This window comes from Megalobrama amblycephala, linkage group LG14 (assembly GCF_018812025.1).
Source record: "Megalobrama amblycephala isolate DHTTF-2021 linkage group LG14, ASM1881202v1, whole genome shotgun sequence".
NCBI classification, from domain to species: domain Eukaryota; kingdom Metazoa; phylum Chordata; class Actinopteri; order Cypriniformes; family Xenocyprididae; genus Megalobrama; species Megalobrama amblycephala.
In genome coordinates, this window is record NC_063057.1 from 21,694,580 (window position 1) to 21,718,078 (window position 23,499).

At 37.2% G+C, this 23,499-nt stretch overlaps 1 protein-coding gene and 1 pseudogene across 1 annotated transcript; one reads left to right on the forward strand and one right to left on the reverse strand.

Moving 5' to 3' along the window:
• LOC125246011 overlaps window positions 1-23,499 on the reverse strand; it is a 186,686-nt pseudogene that overhangs the window by 118,698 nt on the left and 44,489 nt on the right.
• On the forward strand, window positions 13,508-15,775 carry LOC125246018. The gene is made up of 2 exons (XM_048156862.1): window positions 13,508-13,887; window positions 14,092-15,775. The coding sequence occupies exons 1-2, from the start codon at window positions 13,600-13,602 to the stop codon at window positions 15,598-15,600; spliced, it is 1,797 nt and encodes a 598-aa protein (XP_048012819.1). The 5' UTR covers window positions 13,508-13,599; the 3' UTR covers window positions 15,601-15,775.

Here is a 23,499-nt window from a genome sequence, read left to right on the forward strand (position 1 = left end):
AACACTCATTAAGAAAACTGTCCATTATCATCCTTAATTTGGAAACAAAACACTAAGTGCGTTTTGGCCAGTTGTCTGTCATCATCTGTCCACGTTGAAGAAGGGCTTTTTCCTGGTCTTTCTACTCCGCCCACTTCCGATCTCAGACTGATGTCCTGGCGCCTTTTTGAGGTATGTTCTTCTGCTGCGGGTTAGTATTGGGAAACTGCATCTCTTTGAGTTCAAAGTACATCACGTTATATTGTATTTATATATATTTAAGTTATATTTATATTATATTAAAGTTGAACCATAACTGACAGGTATAATGATGTCAAATCCCTATGCAATTTGGCGGGTTATATTTCACAAATTATGTTCACTCAATTTGCTGGCTAACTTTATGTAACTTAATCTGCCATACTCAACTCATGAGTCAATATGAATATTAGATATAGTCGAATTTCACAGGCAAAGCACATGATAATTGTGGCTCCCACTTTCTCATCCTTTAGGTTTATCTAATTGCTTAAAAATGGCAGCCAGTTTGAAGTAAGTATCTACATAAATAAATTACCACTTTGGCTGCACATTTCCAGATTAATTATTCAATTTCCATTTGTTACTTTTTTCCATGAATTGCTGGTTGCTATTCTTTTTTTGCACAGTATGATCTTGTCGGCAACAGATGGTACTTTTAGCGTTTGGACAATAGCTAGCCAACTGATTACAGAAACTAGAAACTATTAATAACTTGAGCACATGAAGAGATTTATGTGAAATTGTGTTTCTGTGGCATCTGTTTTTGTACATGCATAGTCTATTGTCAATTACTGTTCATCTAATCACAATAATCTTTTTTATTACATTTATTAAAAATCTTTATATCTCATGTAGGTTAATGTAATCTGATTTACTAATGTAATGTCACATCTTTTTTCTCTTTTCTTTTTTTTTTTCTTTTTAGCACAAGTGACACAAATCTGCAAGTTGCCCGACTTATCCGGGATGCTGTTCAGCTGTTACTGAATAACCAAACACCCAGACACTCAAACCCTGCTGACACTGCAGCAACGACTGAACATAATACATGTGAGGGGAACACAGGCCAAATAAGGTCTATTTCCTCTCATCTGGCAGTGAGAACAAATGAATCTCATCAATTTCGAAATTCCATTAATTTCCCTCAGCCATCAACCTCCAGAACAGATTTTGTGCAGGCTAATCTTTCAAGACTTTTCCAGCCTTATCGACAGCCAGCAGCAAGGCGGTCCACTCAGTCCTGCAGAGTGTATGAAACACACTGGGCCCATAATTTTATTTTTGTCTAGCTGACCCTAAGGCTGAAATGGCTCCTTTAACAGAAGTCAGACTCCGAGAAGTCACTCAAAACATCAATCACCTAAGGTCAAGTCAGTGTTTTGGCTTGGATGTTTATTTGGAGGCAGTAAGACTCAGTGAAACAGTCACTGTTTAAGGGCCCAAGCAGTATAGCTGTTGGTGCCTTGTTTAAAATGTTATTTGTAGTGAATGCTCTTTTGAATGGTGTTACAAAATAAGGAATCTGTTGTAAGCTGATTTAAAAAAACAAAACATGAAAGTAACGTATACCATAAACTAATGTGAAGGTTACAAAAACAATGCAATTTTGAAATGTCAAAAATCTGCAGAACCAGTGTTTAAGCATGACAACTGCAAATCAAAAATGTATCTTTAGTTAAAGTTATATATTTTATCAACATTTGAACTTTGCAAAAAGGGAAATGTCACTTTTTCAGAATATTGTATATTAAAGATAATTTGTAAAATCCACAAAAGCTTTATAGATCTTTATTGTAAAGTTGTTAAACAGTGTTTTTTCATGCTTGTTTTGCACATTCATATTCAGTTTTATACATGCATCATAAATGCCACTTCTGATGCAGATTCTGTTTCCTCTGCAGTGGAAAAAATAATGGTAAAAGCCCTACAGTGAGTTATTCTAATTAACATGAAATTGATAGCCAAGGTTATTTACACAGACTGTCTAATGTTTAAGATTACAGTTTTATCAAAATGTTCTAAAATTTAATTGAAAAAAAGAATGAAAGAACATCATCTGAGATCCTTGTCTTCCTCATCACCCAATTACCTCATCAAATTCGGCCAGAAATCTTGGAGTAATCCTTGATGATCAACTGACCTTCAAAGACCACATTGCAAAGACAGCTCGGTCATGCAGATTTGCACTATACAACATCAGGAAAATCAGGCCCTTTCTAACAGAACATGCAACACAACTTCTGGTCCAGGCCCTGGTCATTTCTAGGCTTGATTACTGCAATGCTCTTCTGGTTGGACTGCCATCATGCACAATCAAGCCTCTACAAATGATTCAGAACGCTGCAGCACGTCTCGTCTTCAACGAGCCCAAAAGAGCCCACGTCACGCCTCTCTTCATCTCTCTGCACTGGCTACCACTTGCTGCTCGCATCAAATTCAAGGCGTTGACACTTGCTTACAGATCTACCATGATACTCTGAGCACTGCCCAAACTTGTATTGTGAGCACTTCTTGTGTCTATTTGCCTCGTCATGACGACTCGCTTGTTGTATTCCTCACTTATAAGTCGCTTTGGATAAAAGCGTCTGCCAAATGAATAAATGTAAATGTAAATTAAATAATATAGAGCTCAAAATAAATAAAAATAAGAATTTTTAAATGAACTTCCTGCTAATTTTCATCCCAAACAGATAAATCTTCCCTACCATTGGGCCCTGCTGATCGTCAGTCTGAAGGTAACTGCACTATAATTGCACAGGTTGTAGATTTTCAAAAGATATGTGTCTGCATTGGTTATTTAGCTACCAATTTCAATTCCTAGAGCTGTTTTTGCGAAGGTTTTTTAATCTTGTTATTCATTCCAAAGTCCAATGTGGTGTTTTAAGATTTTCATAGGCTCATTCTTCAGCACCTGAGGAAACTGACTGAGGATGTCAGAGAGCTGCAGTACCAGAGCAGCGTAAACCACAACCTTTTAAAGCAGCTGACCAGAGGCTCTCAAGAGGACATGGCTCTGCCTCTTAAGGACAGGCTGATGCTAAATGAGTTTGAGCATCGGCTCACTAATAATGTTGAGCTACAGGATAAATTGGTAATTTTGGTTTACTAAGAAATAAGTCAAAATAGGTTAAATAAACATGAGGTGTGGTATTGAAAACTTAAAAAAGTTCACTTTACATTCGTAAAATTATTCCAAATAAACTTTAACAAGTTGAAAGCACTTTTATTTCTAAAAACATACAACTTAACTGAATCAATGTAAAAGGATAACTCAAAAAGTGAAGCTGGAAACTTCCTGGTTTTTTATTATTTGTTTATACAGTGTAGGTCCTATTATATTGCTCTTATGTAAATACTTATGAAGTCTACAAAGATCACTATGGACAGTTTATTTTACAGGTGAGGTTTTTGGCTGCAAAAGGGGGAAGAAGAACAACAAAAGACTCTGTAAGAAGGATGCTTGCCTGCATTTTTTCTAATGGCCTGTCCAGGCTGTGTAACTGGACTGGCTTGGGACAGAAGATGTCTTTCAGGCAGCTAGCACTGAAAAACATTGTTCACAGTAAGTTTTTAGTCATTAAGTTATCATTAACTTTCTGGAAAAAAATGTTGAGACAATTTTGACTTTGAACTAGTTTAACCACCTTTCCTGTTCCCTTTTTAAGCACAGAGAAAAATGTGATGTAGATTATTGTAATTCATGCTTTGGAAGAAAGGCCTAAATAGGTCTCTTTTGAAAGAAAGTATACTATTTTTTGTAATTAGAAAAGGTTATGAAAGCTTATATTTACTGCAATGAAAAAGTACTGCTTTAACATTCTTATAGCTGTGGTCAAAAGTTTACATACCCGTTAGAATCTGCAAAATGTTAATTATTTTATCAAAATAAGAGAGATGTTATTAAAGTGAATGTTATGTTTTATTTAGTACTGTCCTAAATAAGACATTTTACATAAAAGATGTAGTACACAAGATAAAAGTAGCTGAATTTATTAAAATGACACAGTTCAAAGGTTTACATGCCATTGTTTCTCAATACTGTGTGTGGTTACCTGATGATCTACGACTGTTTTTATGTTTTGTGATGGTTGTTCATGAGTCTCTTGTTCATTCTGAGCAGTTAAACTGAGCTCTGTTCTTCAGAAAAATCCTCCAGCTCCTGCAGATTCAACAGTTTTCCAGCAACTTTTGCATATTTGAACCCTTTCCAGCAGTGACTGTATGATTTTGAGATCTTTTCACACTGAGGACAACTGAGGGACTCAAACTCAACTATTAAAAAAGGTTCAAACATTCACTGATGCTCCAGAAGGAAACATGATGGCATTAATTATTTTTGCATTAAACTTTTGAACAGGATGAAGATGTGTACATTTCACATTTTGTTTAAATATCATCTTTTTTAATTTAGTACTGCCCTTCAGAAGCTATACAGTAGATATTTGTATATTTCCCAGAAGACAAAATAAGTACATTTTACCTTGATATTCAAATTCAAAAGATTTCAACCCCGACTCTTAATGCATCGTGTTTCCTTCTGGAGCATCAGTGAATGATTGAACCTTTTTTAAAAGTTATTTTGTATTTAATGATGATAACGAGCAAAAATGCAATTGTTCCCAAATATCCACATGACTGCAAACGTGACATTATTATACAACAGGTCAAAAAATAAAACGTACATTTTAAACACAATACTGTCAGTATTTACTCTATTTTGCAATGAAATAATGTCATCGTGTTTCCTTCTGGAGCATCAGTGAATGTTTGAACCTTTTTTAAAAGTTATGTTTGAGTCAAACAAGGAACTGTCTAAGAAATGAAAAGCTACACAATCCATCAATTAGGAGTCAGAAGAACTGTTGCATAACATGCTAGAAACATAATCACTGCAATAATAATCCATAAGCAGACTGTCAGAAAAAAAGGTATGGTTTTTGTCACTGGGGCAGTGCACTAAATACTATATATATATATATATATATATATATATATATATATATATATATATATAGTATGGTGTTATAAACATATTATATAATTACATAATATGCATAATATTATGTATCCTGAATGTATAATTCCTATAAACAATAGTATATCATTTCCCTTTGGGGATTAATAAAGTTAAGTCAAATCAATCATATATATATTGTGTAATATAACATAATCAGATGATCTTATATGTCCTGTAATAAGTGTAAACAATATTGTATATAATATATAATCATATGTGTAATATAACGTAATCTGATGACCTTATATATCCTGTACAAAGTTTAAATAATATTGTATATAATAATCTTATATATGTAATATAAAATATCTTATGATCTTTCCTGTTATAAGTCCAAGATGTTACACACTAAACCCCTTTACTGTTGATATATATTCAAAGTATACTTTTGTTAATATATAGGCCTATGTATATTAATATATACATTTTATTATATATATACACATACAAAAGTAGACGTTTTGATATATGGTTTTGATTAATGTTTATAGTTATTTTATGTTTACATTTATTTGTTTATTTTGAGTAGGCTATGCTTGTCAGGAAATGAACACAAAGAGAGGATCCAAGTGCAAGTAAAACAATATTTATTGACAGAATACGCTGTACAATAACTTCACTCCAAAATGGACAGTCGATGCAGAGACTGAGGCGTGCTGAATCGGTGGTGTGCAGAGGCAGATGAACAGGGTGGCGCAGGGCTGCAACGGGTATCAGAAACAAAGGATAATCCACCCAGATGCAGGAACAAGACGATAGTCCAGAATTCCAGGAAAACAGGAAGTGAAACATGGAAAGCACGACACCGGGACAGCCTGCAATGAACTGACAAAGACACCATGTAGACACGCACATTAAATAGCAAACACTGAACAAGACACGGCTGGCAGCACATCACAATCAGACAGGTGGGTGACGCCCACACAATCACTCACATGCAACACACACCACAACCACACGAGGGCGAGTAAGTGAACCCATGAACCGTGACAATGCTACATTTGTGTCTGGGTTCTATCCAATAAAATTAATATATTTACCATGGTTATTAGCAGTAGTGTATTTTGTTTTTGATTCATTATTATATTCATTATAATATTAAAAATATTATCTACGTAACTATCCAGTTATAAAAAATCATAATATGACCTGTGGACTGACCGTGGGCCGCCAGAAAACAATTATTATAAACCGGCGGCTCGGTAGTGGACCACCGTTGGGAAAGTGGCGGCTGCCGCTGGTGGTCCGCTGGAATAATGATGAGCAAAACGCCAGTGCACCGCTGGCGGTGCCCGCCGGTGGGCCGCCCACTTTGCCACTGGTGGTCCGCCAGTGGCCCACTGGTCTTATGTTAGCTGGGCAGCGTCCAACGAATGCCTACTACAGAAGTCGGGTGGAAGCAGTAGGTCATCCGGGTACTTCTCACCTATTGTTTTTCGAATAATATGAATTTGGACATACTACTCGCCTCACATACTGGTTTTTGCATACTGTATAGTAGGGAAGTATGCGATTTCATACATTAGGAACTAAAACATATACACACTTAAAAATGTGTTATTAACTCTGATCCATTACTACAGTGGTTCCCAAACTGGGGTACGCGTATCCCTGGGGGTACGTGAGGTGACAAAAGGGGGTACGCGACCAAAATGCGCAGTAGTTCATTTAATTATACCTTAAAATAATATTAAAACCGAGCATGTATTTCTAACTGTCAAAATGCCGTAAATCCAGTACATTTAATCAAATTACCCCATCATTTGCAGTAAAAATTGACTGTATCCACACAAGCAGCATGCATATGATAGATTGCGTCTGCTGCTGTCTTAAATTGTGCTAAATTACTGTCGTTCTCGACAATGCACCTTTGTAAAAGTGGGGATTTAGCACTTACTCGCATGAAGAACAAATATAGACACAGATAATGGATTAATTTCGATTTATGACTCAAACTTTCTCTGATACACAAACATATCTTGTGTGAGTTTTTGTATTTGATGATAACGAGCAAAAATGCAATTGTTCCCAAATATCCACATGACTGCAAACGTGACATTATTATACAACAGGTCAAAAAATAAAACGTACATTTTAAACACAGTACTGTCAGTATTTACTCTATTTTGCAATGAAATAATAGTTCTAATGAAAACCACAGCAGAACTACAACACACATCTATCCCTGCGTTCCATTCAGAAGGGCTCATCCCTATGCCCTAATCCCTTCAAAGGGTTTACCCTCCGGAGTGAGAGCTTTGAAGGGATGAAGGGCGTAGGGGTCAAAAAACTCTTTTTTTTGGAACGCACTTCTGCGTCATCTTAACGAGACAATCAAGGAGGAGTAGATTGTGCAAGCTGCGCCTTTTGTTTAACGTTAGTTTATATATTTATTTATTTTAGGTTTATCGCATGTAGGCTATATTGTATCTATGAATTTGAAACATTTGAATGAACTGATAAATGGAGCTGTAAAGTATTTTTGTTGAAGTACAATGTCATTTTGACCATAATAATGTACCAAATTTAACTCGTATAAATATTACAGTAGTACAGAAAAATATTATACATACATTTATAGTTAAAATCGAACTCCGAGCCTCTTGTACCCATTCTGTGACGTCAAACAACTTCCCTGTGCAAAGGATCATGGAGGCCCGAAGTGTCCATCAGTTGTTCCCTTCGAAATCCTTCATTCCGAAGGCCCCTTTGGAGTGGCCAGTTTTGAGCACTTCGGTTTGGAACGACCCTTCAATATGGCGGCCATGATTGTTTTCACTCCGAAGTGCCCTTCAGAGGGCGATATATCCCGTTTGGAACGCACCGTGTTTTTCTTTGGCTTTGAATGAATCGTGAGAGTCAATGATTCAATGATTCATTCACAGTCACTTGCTTTGTTACTGAATGAATGACTCGATGACTCACTCATAAAAACAGTGATTTGCTGCCACCTACTGGCGGTTTTAGTTTAATACTTAAAAGTTTTACTTAGTTTTACTATCATTTTATGCAATGATGGTAAAACTATGTTCTCTATTGAACATTTTTATTTAAAATATTATTTATTTTATAAAGTTATTCATAAAGGTAAAAATATGCACTGGAAAATCAATTTAGGGGGCAAATATTGTCCCTTAATGGTAAAGGAGTGACTGCAGTCTAAGTGGAAGAGAGGGCTACGCAGAAGGATGGTAATCCCTTCAGAGGGTACTCCATGCTAAAAAGTCTTGGAACCACTGAATTACTAGTTTCAAATCCTGTTTATATAGTGCCACTACTGGTGTAGTAACAGATTGAGGAACCTTGACTCCAAATGTTCACACAGCACAACGGATGTGAAAAAATCTGCATATACAACATGACTGCTTCAATAGGTATATAAGGTCTAATCATATGAAAGCAATTCCAATTTATTTGAATAGTTTTGCACCTTTTTTATGTATTTATTATTTTTTATTACTGTATTGCTTCATTTTGTTGTAAAGATAATACTGACTGGATGAGAAATGGTGCTGAAATAGAGGTTGTTGTTTTTTTGTGATCCTTAAGCTTTTTTCTGTTTCTGTTCAGAAAAGCAGGAGAAATAGTGAAGCATAGAGTGCTATTTGAGTATGTTTGAATGAATTTAATTAAAAAGACAAAAAAAAAAAAAATCTGATATGTGTTGCTCCTCAATGTTTTGTGCTATAAAAACTAAATTAACAAATATTTCTATTGATTTCCAATAATTACACATTGGCTGATGCATCATCATCATCATGCACATGTTAAACTTTTATCTCCAATACAAATTACAATTTAAAAATAAATGCATGTTGTTCTTAGTGAGGCATCTTCCCCAATATTTTTGTTCTTTTATAGTTCCTGTTAAAATAAAATGTTGTTGCTCCATTTATTTTTGTTTTAATAAATCTTTAAAACTCTGTTGTGTCATTGTAGTGTTTTATGTAGGCTTGCCCAACAATATGTATGTAATGGTAAGCCATGAAAAATCTTTAATAATTTATGTTATGTTTTACTTGACTACCTATCTTTTTTAGCATAGTTGTTTGACCTCTATTATGTCATCCAGATTTCCATTGTCATGGTGGTTCTCTTATAGCATTTTATGCAGATGGATATGCAGTGTTTGGTTCCCAGTGTTCCTTTCAGAAACAGGGCAGCATCATGTTACAATAATAAGGTGACAATGTAAGATTCTGCACTGTAAAAATGTCAATACATATCAGAAAATAAATATCGATAAAGCACAACACGTGGGTAACAAACCTGTGTTAGGTAATATGTGTGGGATATTAAATGTGCTTGTATTTTTTTGAAAGTATTATTTCACTAAAGTGAAAGTCAAGTCACCTTTATTTATATAGCGCTTTTTACAATGCAGACTGTGTCAAAGCAGTTTTACAGTGATAAGAAAGTTGTTCCAACACTACAAATTCAAAAAATAACCTGTAGGAACCTTTAGGTCATCACTTAAATTCACTTTCAGTTTCACATAAATATATTAATTTCACTTTTTTTCACAATTTCAACGTTATACTGTCAGTTTTCTTTAAACTGAGAGACGTCGTAGTAAGATGTCCGGATTTGCAAATCGTGTACACATAAAGATATGGTCCTGAACCGACCAATGCAATATAGACATGATCTGCATGACGGCGGACGTCTCATGTTTGCTGGGTCAGTAATACACAAAGCACAGAAAATGGACTTTACTAAATTGCGTTTTGCATGACTATAAAAAACATAAAAGAAGATGTGAATACTCAGAGCAAACAGACATGGGTGTAAAGTGGAGAAAGAGGAAGGAGAGGTGGTGGAGTGGGAAGAGGAAGAGAGTGAAAGATGTAGAAGGAGAGGGGAAGAGATGGGTCGAGTGGAGGAACTGGCGCAGTGGGAAGAGCAAAAGCAGAAATGAAAGAAGAAATGATCAGAGAAGAAGAATAAATGAACAATGCATGTGTGTAATGCCAACATTACTTGCCTGAAGATGCTGAAATATTAGCTAGAAACAAGTTGTGTTTTACTGTGAAACATCAGTTGAAGAGTTAGAGTGTGTGTGATAGTTGTGTCATGAAGAGTGTGTGCTTGAGCTTCTCCATGATGAGGCTCCTTTCAGTCAGAATGAGCACCTGCAATTTGTGTGATTAATATTCACCTTACCGAGGTTAATTATTCAGTATGTCATTGTGTGTGATTGGTAGAGATAATGTTTGCTCACACAGAAATGCTGTAATTTGTTATAAATGTAAAACTTACCATCATTAACATGGTACTAGGATCTTCTCTATCAAAATAAAGAGCAATTAGTTGAAAAATAAAATGCCATATAGTTTATAGTTTGTTTTTCCATAACTGGAACAGATTTATATCAGTGGCTCATTCTCAGCTCTACAGATCTGTTGATTTGATCTTGTAGTAAATGAATCCAGCAGCAGTCCAGCAGTTTCAGTAGTGATGAGGGTGAGTAAATTATGGGATATTTTTCATTTTAACCCTTAAAGTTCACTGAGAGAAAACTAATAAGTATACTTTCAGAATAAAACTAGTTTACTGAGAGTATACTTCACTTTCATAAACACACACACACACACACACACACACATTGTTTTGCTATCTTAGTGAGGACATTCCATAGGCATAATAGTTTTTATACTGTACAAACTGTACATTCTCTCCCCCTAAACCAACCCATCACAAAAAACTGTCTCCATTTTTACATTTTTAATAAAACATTGTTTAGTATGTTTTTAAAGCTCTTTTAAATATCAGGGGCCGTATTCACAAAACATCTTAAGGCTAAAAGTAGCTCCTAACTTGCCGATTTAGGAGAAACTCTTAAAAATTATGGGCGTGTCAGTCCTAATTTTAGGACTCCTAATTTTTTGCTCTAAGAGTATTTCACAAAGCATTTTAGCACTAAAACTAGCTCCTAAATCTGTAAAACGTTAGTAGTCAAGAGGACTCATATGTCACTAAGACCAAATCACAAACAGTCTTAATCCACCTAAAGACACTGAACACCATTGAGGCAATAGTGATAGAGCCTTAGGTGCTGAACCTTTTCTTCATAAATGCAATAAAATGCAATGCAATTAAAAAAATTGATTTATAGATTTGAATCTATGATGAGACGCCAAAAATAAATCTTTAACAAATAAATATTGTCTGATTACCTGTGGCAGTGGTTTTCATGGGTTCACACTCACAAATAATTTAATAGAGTAAAAAAAAAAATAATAATAATATAATATAAAATATATATATCCATTCAGCCTACATTTTAAAACCTTTATGGCAAAAATATGTCAACATTTTATCTTGACTGTGGGAACATTTTTATTAAAAAACATTTATTTGAATAGGGCAACATTTGTATTTTAAAACCTTTATTTTAATTTGGAAACATGACACCTCATTCTACAATATTTCTATGATTAAATCGCTGACTCCTCCCCCATCAGCCAATCACTGTGTGTATACTCCATAGCAACGAGGTCAACCCCGTCCTTACTCTTAGCTTAAGACTTCAGTCTATTCCTTAGTAAAAGTTTGTCTCAGCAGCTTTGTGAATAGGTTTTAAAGGTGCTAAAGAGGATGTTTTGTTTTATACATTTTTGCAATATTACTTGAAACTGTCTTTACTAACTGATAAAAGACTATTTATTAGGTGCACTGAAAGTAATAATATTAATATACATCATCTGTGCACGAGGTAGGGCCTTAAAAACATCAGCCAATCGTTTACGCGATCATCGCGTAAACGATTGGCCCTCTGGCTTGTCAGTCACTGCCGTGACGTTCCTTGTGAGAGACGTGCGTGCTCCAGTAACTCTCCACAGGCGCCGCATGCAGCATTTTTGTCAGGAGACAGGAGTAACAACTGCAGATTATGAGTTACCTGCAGTGAGTCCGACATAATGAATCCAAAAAACACGACACAGCGAATGCCGGTGGTAAACACTCGTTTTCCAATACAATAGTATTGGGAAATCCCCACCATCCCCCCCTGGGGCCTCATTTATAAAATGTTGCATAGAAACTGTCCTACGTTTGATCTAAGATCATTTCTCAAATATGTGTACGTGTGATTCAGAAAAACAAACATATGCCCCAAAAAGCGTGCATATGCCTCTTTCACGTGTGAAATCTATAAATCGTAAATGATCCTGAAATTGAGCACAGCTGAATGGTTTCAATCTCCGCCTTGTAAACGCCCCCTAATTAATATCATTACCATATAAAAGAGCACCACTCAAAAGCCCAAATTCTTTACTTGAGAGAATGGTGAGCAGCAAGAAAAAAATCAAGGTCCTTTTGGCGGTAGTAGAGGTTTGTTTCCTTTTCAAATATCTAAAAATTCTTAAACCGGTTCTTGTCCTGGTTCTCCTCATCCCCTGCTCTCTGTCATCTCCATGCTCATTAGTTACTGGATCTCCTGGAAAAGAAACAAAGACCGCATCACTTACAGATAAGCTGAACCAAGACATTCCATATCTCTACCCACTTATCTGGACTGCTTTCTCTGCTGTGTTGTTGATTCTTCTCCATTCAATAAACCTGATGTTGTTTATAACACTAACCTCTGTGTTTCTTGTCTATCTGCTGACAATATGTAGCGAAGGGTAATCTTAACTGATTGATTTGTAAAGTTATTTCTTCAGGCTTTTTTAAAAAAAATTTTGCCACATGATTATTGCAGCTTTGAGTCAAAGACAAATTTCCTGAAAATGACAATAAAGTATAAATTTAACTCTAACTCCTCAGATGTGAATCACCGCATTATTCATGATAATTCATGCCTCCATGCCGTAACATAAGCTTTTATGTATTGTTACACTATTATCACAAAAAGCGCAGTGTATGTTCTCGCTAAATTGCTCCAATTGTAAGATTGATGCCTATCATAATAGTAGAATAAGTACCCCTTACTTCTATATAAATAATTTATTTTCCTGGCTGTTACCCCTTTCTTTCCCAAACTTTACATATTGTTCCCATATACTTACACATTTGTACTTTATAGGTACACTATAATTACCAAAAATTACGCTCTGAATTCGCTTTAACGCAGTACGCTGCGGGATATGATCTAAAGTGTTACTGTTCTTATTTGGTTTACCCAGAAAATAACCAACTGGAAAAACATTTTTGGAAAAACATCTGTTTTTGCTGGGTACTGCATCATAATAAAACACACTCTTGAGTGATCATGGAGCGAGAAAAAACAGATGCTCTGATTTTTACAAAACCTTCTCCTTGCTCCAAATGCAGAAATGAAAGAACATGTATTAGAAAACTGAAGTGGAAATCACAAGCACTGCATTTATCCAGCCACGCAGAAATGAAAAGTTCTCTAATTGTCAAATCAAAGTTTCTGTACGTGACCGCTCTAAAATTAGTCCCGTAGGCAGGATGAAGCGATGGTCCCAACATATTCCTCATTCTTCTCATTTGTAAATTCTATTCACACCCACAAGAGCATCACTGACTCTGACTCTTTGTAAAGCAACTTTGCTTCTGGTGTCTCTGCTCTATTAACACAAGACCAGCTTCAAACCATGTTTGTTCTGGGTCTGCTCACCTGTATTGTGCTGCGAGCATTCAGTGCTCAGGCAAAAGTGGTCACGAGCTTTAATGAGTGTAGTGAGTTTTTTTACAAAGGCACAGAACCGGAAGGAATGGACCAGAATGCCAAGAAAATCTGTCAGAAGAACGAGCAAAGAGGCTCTTACTACGCTACGCTGTACTCGGTTCATCACAGGATTCCCCTCTACAGTGCCTACACATTTGACCTTAAAGGGTCAACCACTGGTGGAAGGACAGACATCTGGCATTTAGAGCCACAGGTAACAAAACACTTTCATCAGCAGATTAAGCTCTGTATTCCATTCTGTTTTGTCATTCCAAATAATATATAAAATACATTAGATGGAACTTTATGGAATGTTTATACTGTAATATAAACATTAAAATTGCCCACTGACAATGTAGAAAGAACAAAACCTTTTTTCCCCCCACAAACTAACCATCAAACAAATTTTATTCTGTAGATTTCCCAACCTGAATCCCAAATTGATTATATGGTCCGTGAGAACCAGAATAATCAAAACACTTATAAAAGATATCAAGCCATCAGCAGCGACTACAGAGACACCGGATATGATCGTGGACACCTGAAACCCAGCTTTTTCTCACGCAGTGAAGAAGGCCGTGAGGCAACATTTACACTGACCAATGCAGCACCGATGGATGCATGCTTCAACCGTATCCACTGGTATAAGTGGGAGATCACTTTGAAGTCTTTTTTAAATTACAAGCTTGCCAGTGATAACGGTTTAGCTAAAGCCTACATTGTCACAGGTACAGTACCTGATGTACGTGAACGTATACCTGACAGGGAAAAACCTGAGGACTCTGAGAGGGTGACGGTGCCCTCTCACATCTGGACGGCTGTCTGTTATAAACACTACTTTGATAACAGAAAGTCTTTATCCTTTGGCTTTATAGGAAAAAATCAGCCAGAAGAGCCTGGCATAAGCCTGATGAGTGTCTCAACCCTGAATAATCGCCTCACTGAACTCTATAGTGAGTTGTTAACTTTTCGATCAATTAACATTTTTTATGATGAATGTTTTGGTGACAATGATTTAGATGAAGTTGAGGAGAGGTTTAAGAAATTAATGCCTCTGCCAGTGAAAGTTGCAATGGCCTCAGCCGTGCGTAACACATATAACACACTGAAAAGGGCCGTCAGCAGTTACAGTGTACCTGCAAAGAAAGTCAGAGTGAGCGAGCTGATAGCAAAGTTAGTCTTTGACAGTTTGAGCATCTATTTCTCTATAGCAGAAGAGCTGAAGATTTTTTCCAAAGGTGATTGTCTTATAATTAATGCCAAAAAGTCTATAAGTTATGGTGATGTTGACCTAAGAAAAAGGGAGGTATCTGAGGGGTCAGATGCTGTTGAATGTCTGTTGGTCCCAGAGAAGCAGAAGACTGCAGCTGATGGATCGCCATGCGTAAGCGTAACTGACTCTAGTGATAGTTGTGAATGCACCTCAGGCAAACCCTGTTGCTCCACTCCCTGCCTGTACCAGCACAAACTCAAGGGCTACAGGTGTTACTCAGGTCAGAAACGGATAGAGTGCTCACCCCGGTACTCACTCATCACGGTTAAAGGAGAGAGATGTTTGGATGATCACCCCTGTGCCACATATGGCTATGATTATTACTGGTGTAAGACTGGTCTTGGTTACGTTAAAGATGACTGGGGCTACTGCAGCCCTCCGCTGTGGAGAAGTAAAGCTGAAAATGGGAAGAACTGCCGCAGCGACCATGCCTGTGCCAAATATGGTGAAAGCCAGCCATGGTGCTATACAGATGACGGCAAGAAAAACAAGTGCTGTACTTATGATGACTGCTTTTCAGCTGTAAATGGCAAAACCTGCAAGCCTGATCACCCCTGTGGCTACCATGGTAAAAAATACCTGTGGTGCTACACTACTTATGGAAAATGGGATTATTGTTGCACATTTGATTGTAGAAAGATGATTTCTTCTTAGACTTTACAAAAATCTGTGAGTAATTGAGTTGTTGAAATTGTATGAAAGTAAAATGTATGTATGGTCTGAAACAGTAGACACATTGTGCAAATTAGACAAAGAATATAACAGTCCTTCTGTTAAATTGTTACAGATATTAAACTTTTCCCAAACAGAACACAAATAAACAATAAACAATCAACCATTGTCTGAAATTCACTGACAATTCCACAATTAGGGTACAACAGGGCTAAAGGCCCTTTGATTTTATTTTACTCTAAACCACTAGATTGCACACAAACTTGGCTCATCCGCTTTTCAAGACACACATGGAAATTTTAAATCCTTTTTAAAATATACTATTGAACATATATTTTGGACTGAGGTCTTGTTAATGAATTTCAGTTTTGTTTAAGGTAATTGTTAGATCAAAATCTCAATAATAGGTAGAATATTTGTAATCTCAATCATCAGTTTAGAAATGGGCGCCTCAACCCCTGTGATGTGTGGCAGCACCAGCGCGAGATCTCGGGAGAATGACCAAGCAGACACAGATCAAGTGTGGTACAAAGCATTCTCAGATTTATTCAGGAAGAAGGGTCATATTTATAGACATAGGCCAAACAACAATCTCCAGGATGGCTTGAGCATCCAATCATACGACTTAAGAATCAAACCTTACCATGTATGGCATTTCAAGAAATATAATAACAAATAAGAAATGTATGTGCGTAAATGTGTGTGTGTCTTCAACTTCTGGTTACGTGTGAGAGTGTCAGTGTGTCCAAGGACTAGTACTTCTTGTTTTGTCTAGGTAGGTTCATGATGTGCACAATGGAAAAATCCCAAGACACAGAGAAAGTCAAAAAGTAAAGCCCAAGAAATAAGAAATTATTTAACAATGGCCACTTTAAATCATTTATGATTTAGTGCTTCCCTTTAAAGGAAAATGATCTGTGTTTCAAATAATAGTAAGCAAAATCTAAACACATAATCATGATCACATATTCCAAGACTTGTCTTAATCATTCCCTGTAAGGATTGTAATATGCATGGAGCCAAACATAAAAGCAGTAAAATCATCAGTAAACAGTAAACAGTAGAACAGGAAACAACAAATTAAGGTACGTTGCCCAGTTAGAGAACGATTGTCTCATCCCTTTTCCCCAGTCATATGCTTCAGGTGGATCAACAATTACGGTTTTCGTGTGATTTATCAAGTCAAAAATATTATTGTAGTAATCTGGAATTGAAAAACAACATGACAAATTCAACATATAACAAACTCAAGGATTGATCCTCTGTATGTAGGCATTTCTCTCTTCTGTCTGGACAAAGTGTGTGAACTTGGTAATTCAATAAAATGAATTCCAATTCATTGTAAGTTAGGTGGACAATAGACCAGATGCTGTGTATGAGATGACAAATCAAACAGCCCTTGGTGTCCATGTTCTCCGCCATGGCAGCAGACAGAGCACAGGCAGTGTACCCAGAGCATTTCTTTAAATGGGTGGTGTTGTATCCTGTCCAGCTTTGCCCTCTGATGGCAATTAACAAAATTGTGGTCAAAGTTATTGTTAAGTCTCATCCTGCAAAGTTTTTAGGGGATTTTTCTCCAACACTGCCTGTCACTGAACTGCTCTCTCCTTCTGTGGTCCTCGACGTTATGTTGGTCCAGATTAACTAATCAGATCGCATATGGACGTCACACTGCGTGTTCAGCTCCTTGCCCGGGGCAGCCTTCAGTCTTCTCGCGTGTATCCACTGCGGTTTCAGTCAGCACTCCCGTCCTCGTCACTGCAATCTCCGTGGCCGGCCCCAGATATTTTGGCTATCCTTGCCTGGCTTTGGACTCCTTATCAGCACCTGCACAAACTGGTGAGTTGATTTCTCTGATGGGAGAGAGTTAGTGAGACATCACCATTAATAGAATAACATTTTTCGACCAGCTCCGTGACATAGTCGTCCAGGATCCAATCCTCCATTTCACCTAAAGCAAAAATGCCATCGCGGCCTTTGACCCATGGTGTCGGGAAAGGCCTACCCATCAGAATTTCAAAAGGAGACATTTTAGTAGTGGAGGATGGTGTCATTCGTATTTCAGCTAAAACGGCTGGAAATACAGTAATCCAATTTTTTCCGTCTCTAAACACGCTTTAGTTAATTGATCTTTGATCATTCTGTTAAATCTTTCAATAGCTAAAGTTTTAGCCAATAATTGTGTTACTTTTGATGTAAAAGGTGTTCCATTATCACTTTCAATTACACTTGGTATCCCAAATGTGGGTATAATTTCTTTGCACAAAATTTTAACTACCATTTTTGCATTCTCCCTCGCTTCTGGCCACTTTGTGAATCTGTCTGAATTATTTACAGGTCGATGAATGTTTGTTTTCGCAATGCAATACAAAGCATTAATTGCCTTTTTGTTATGGCCACTTTGCTCGTCAGCTGCACTGGATTAATTAAATCTCCTATCAAATCAGAATGTGTACTTAGAATCAGTATAAACTGTGACAATTTTATCTTTTGAAAGTTCACAAGCTCTCAGTGCAACTAGTTCCGCTGCCTGTGCTGATGTGTATGGTAATGATTTCTGCTTCTTCCACTTCGTCAGGGAGTCTAACAACTGCATAAATATACACCATCTGATGGTTTAGAACATGAACCGTCAACATATAGACTAACCCCCTCTTCTAGGGCCTTATCTAACAGATCGGTCCCACAAGCAGTTTCAGTTTCAATTGTTTTCAAACAATCAGTGGTTTGGTTGGCAGTACTCTCAAAGCAACTCTCACAAAGCAATGACAGCAGTGTGTGGCACAGATGTTGGCTTAATCATTGAATTTGTAGTCGCATAACAACATTGCCCGAAAGACACTGTGCCGTCATGTGCTGCGTATTAAGATTATGTAAAATTGCATTTACCTGGTGTGAGGTGTGTAACGTCAGTGGATGTGAGAGGACTGTTTTTTCAGCATCTCATACCATCAGGGCAGCAGCCACTGCTTGAAGGCAGACCTTGTGTAATGTTGTCTAATGTTTTGGAAAAATACACCAAAGGGCGATAACTTGTACTGTGTTCCTGGGCCAGTATCCCCGCTGCAATGCCCCCGCTCGCGTGCACATAAAGGTGGAAGTCCTTTTTGTAGTCAGGAAGGCCCAACTTGTTGTGGTGAGGCTTTGGTGTCAATGTCCTTCTGAAATAATGTGTCCCAGATAAGAGAATTGTGGTCTCACCCACTGCACTTTCTTTCTTGAAGCTTTAAACCCCGCCTCTGGCAGCACATTGCAGACAATGATGGAGGTCTGTTCACAGTCCTTTGCTGCCGTGGCTGAGATTTGCAGGTCATCTGCATACTGTAGTAAACATGTAGTCGGTGGGAGCTTGATGTTGCTGAGAGTTTTGTGCACAATCGCAGAGAACACAGCAGGTCAGTCAACGTAGCCCTGAGGAAGACGTGTCCATGTAAATTGTTGTTGTATGTACGTAAAGGAAAATAATGGCTGCACCTCTTCAGATATCAGTATGCTGAAAAAAGCAGAGCATATATCAAGGACAGTATAGAATTTATGTGTAGGTGGTATTGAATTTATTATAGTTACCACATCTGGTACCACTGGTGAAAGCGGTATGATCAAGTCATTGATCTTCCTCAAATCTTGTGTCAGTCGCCAACTTTGTCTATCTGCTTTGAGAATAGGATTAACCCTTAAATGCATTATTGTTTCGCCAATCATTCTTACATATTCAGATCTTTATCGACCCGGATCTATATCTAACACGGAAGGATCTCTACCTGTCGCGATAATATAAAACTCCTCTGATATTAGAGTAACACTTACAGAAGGATAAAATAAAGCATATTTTGTTACCTTTTGGAGCTTGAAAGGGCTCAGTTTGAGCAGATGTTTTATGCCAGGGATTCCCAAAGTGTGGTGCGCGCACCCCCAGGGGTACGCGAGCTGCCACCAGGGGGTGCGCGAGAGGAAAAATGTAATGGCGGTCTGTTTTTTTAAGTGGGATTTTTTCATTCAATAAAAAACATGAACAGTAAACATTTCCTTTGTAATCACTTTTATTTTAAATAAACTATAATTCATGGGCGTCGGAACCATTGTATGTGGGTGGGACAAGACCCACCCACTTTTTAAGACAAATGATATTGGACCACTCACTTTTACCGTTTCTAATTAAGCACTTGTCTGTTCATTTTTCAGAGCGCATCATATGTCAATGCCCTCTCAAAGCACAGAGCCCGATGATGAAATAATTTTATTAAACTGACTTGTTTCCAAAATTTCTAGTGCTTTCCTTTGTGCCGCGTCACCCCCTGGGTGGTTTCTGCCGCGACCACGTAACACTATCTTGGTCACGAGCCACTTCCTCTATTCATATTACTCAACTCCTGTAAAAGGTTTACCTTTATAGATTCAGGAGGAGTCAGGTAGGCATATAATATTTTATTTTTAGATTATATTATCTCAGGGTCTACTTCTGATCACTACCGTACCTCCTAGGCCTACGGTTCAGATATCAACCAAGCCTACCTGGGTGGGGTGGGTTAGCCTTCCGTTCAGTGCACCACAGCTGGCTCTTCGCCCTTAGAGGACAGCTATGCCTGCTAATGCACTCCCACGGCCCACTCTGTTGCGACTGGTTGGCAACCTTGACTGACTTTGTAAAGTCCGTCGGGATATCTTTATAAAAATCTATCTTTTTCAGACAGTCAACCTCTGATACCCCAAATGGATTCTCACTCTACAACAATAAACAGACTGAGACAATACTATCAGAGTTTGAGGGCAGTCCCCATTCTCATTTTATTATTTCCTGCAAAGGCAAAAGCTAAATACACCACTTTATGCCAGCTAAGCTGGAAGTTCCATGGGCCAGATAAATAATTACATTTTTAAAGCTTATCCTCTTCTCTATTCAATATATGTTCTTCTCTAAGAAAATCAGGTGTCTTCTTTGATCTTCTGAGGGTTGTGGTCTGGCGACGGCTTCCGCTTGCTGCTTGCTTGTATGCTCTTTCTTTCTTCAGCAAAAACTACACAATATTTTACTACTACTCCAGAGCTATTGAGGCCCCTGTTTTTATATTCTCTTTTGACGCATTTTTCTCTTCATTTACACACATGTGGTTTCTTCTTGCGTTAACATATTACCTGCATGCGTCAATTGCTATGTTACTTGTCTATCACCCTTTTTTTACTTGCGTCAATGCTTTTTCAATTTGCGTCAAAGGCTTAAGCAATACACACATTTCTTTATTATACATTTTTATCAGATTTCTACCTTGCTAGACATTTATTTCCTAACTGTCTTCATTCTTATCAGTTACACACAACAATATTTCTCTCCCCAGAACCCATGCTCACCTACACACATAATGCAACAGTTGTCATTTATACAGGATGTGGTATACATTTCACTCAAGCCCACAGCATGTGTTTTTGTATGTCTCGTCTTATGAAAACTTCATAGACCCCAGAGATTCTCCAAGTTCAGCAATTTTCTGCTTTTTATTATATCTTTTAAAATCTTTATCAAATTGTTTGGAAGAGAACACTCCATTTCTCTTGACACCTTGTTCAATGACTATTTTCCTTGTTTCTATTTTAATGCACTTTTAAAGACAGGATCACCATACTTTGTACAAAACGGACTTGCTTCCCAGCAAACACAAAACGTTTTTACAACTTTTCACAACGTTGTATTTTGGTTGCAATTAGGTAATGTTGTAGTACAACGTTTTAAAAACGTTTTAAAAACGTTTTTAAAATAAAAAAAGTAACCAAAATAAAACGTTTTAGAAACGTTGTGAAAATACCAACCTGGTATGTTTTCTTTATGTAGTCAAAAAAAACGTAAATATCACGTTTTTTTGACTACGAAAACGAAACCAGACCAAACTGCAACTTTTAGGAGACGTTTTATTCAGGTGTTAAAATAACGTAATTTGCACGTTGAAATAAGGCGTTTTAAAAACGTAATGGCAGTACCAAAATACAACCAGGCCAAACGACATATGTCAAACAAAATTATACAATTACGATTTTTGTGGGATTAAAGTTCATTCTTAAAAACAAAGAAACGCTGCGCAAAAACTGAGCTCTTTGTGTTTTCTTTACAAAACGTTAACACAGCCTACAACTAAATGAAACCAAATTGCAACTTTCGCAGAACGTTCTATTTAGGTGTTACAATTACGTATTTTGCACGTTGACATAAAACGTTTTAAAAACGTAAAAGCGGTACTAATATACATACATGCGTGTTTGTATGTGTAAATATGTGTGTGTGTGTGTGTAGGCTATGTTCAGCACGCAACCCTTGATGGAGCTGACAGTATTAGCACATGTATGTCACGTTGTACAATATATAACTCAGTGTGTTAATGGGTCACTGTCACAGACAATTTCGTGAGGTAGCCTCTTTTGGATATGCAATCTCTTGATCCTTTTTCCCAAATCATTGCCGTCTCGCCCTATATTTACGAATTAATAATAAAAATTTAAAATATTTTTTAAAACATCGGCAAGTAGCTAAAACGCTGCATGCGTTTATATAGAACTGTCTTTTTACGACCACAACAAACGGGACACTTTTCAGACGCGCATTCCAACTTCGCCTCAGCGCCTGGTGCAAGTTAAACGAGCGCGGAAAAGGTACAGGTGAGGACGAGGGAACTTCAGTTGAACAACAGTGAACTGCGGTCAGACGAGATGTTGTCAGGCTATGTCAGTAAACCTCCAATCAACCATTTGAATGGTTTGAACTGACGGGGTCGAAAGCACCCTGACAGCAACATAATGTGCAATTTATGTTCAAAGTGAAATTAGTGTTATTGTGTTTTTACAGAAATAAAAGTGGACCCTTTACAGTTTGCATTACTCTTATGTCATACCTCAGGTCCGTAGCCAGCCTATTGAAAGGGGGGGTTCTTTTTTTCAAAAAGTGGACCTTTTTGCAATTTTTCTCCTTTTGTTATGAGGTTCAAATACTTCATTTTGGTGACCTTTTATGCACTAATTTGTGCTGGATTAGCTTGTCTGCTGGTATATAACGAGCACGCTTTTTGATGCACCAAAAATATTTACTGCATTTTTGTCAAATTGCTTCCTCATGTAGCCTACCATTTTTATTTTTTTTGTATTTTTTATGCAATTATATATATATCGTTATATATGGGAGCGTTTTTGCTCCCATTTATTTTCACACATCGATCACACAGTGCATACAAAGTTAATCCGAAGAGCGCACAACTGGAGAAATACACGATTACTTTGATTTCGTTAGCTAGAAAAGAAGCAGGGCCGTACGCAGGGTTTCATAATTCCCGAGGTCAGAAAATGTTTTATGCTAGGGGGGTTCGGGGGCATGCTCCCCCGAGAAAATTGTGATTTCCTTGGTGTACATATATGCATTTAAGACGTTTTAAGGCCAACAAATTGGATAACAATAGCTTTAAAACCATGTCAACAAATACATACATGCATGCACAGTTTTGAGGCAGCTTTAATCGCATGTTTGGTCATTTCATGACTTAATTTACAACAGAATAACGACGGTGCATGCCCGTAGTTTCTTTAGCGCTTTAGTTTTCCCATAATAAAGTAATATGCAGCGCGCGCCGGCGCATTTGCGCGAGCAATTCTTGAGTTCACGCTTCGAGCACAGTAGGCTATAGCCTGTTTTGAGGTGTGTATTTTGATCTTAACACCTTTTAACCTTATTATTTATTATTCTCAGGTTAGGTAAAGTAAGTCGAGTCTGGCCTAAATTATAAGCATTTTAAATTACTTACAATTTGGTCAGAAGACTCCTCTGTGGTACGTTCTTGTTCAAAGTCTTAAAACACTATAAATCAAGCTAAGGTAGGCAGCTTTTGTAATCAATTAAATTTCTTTTAA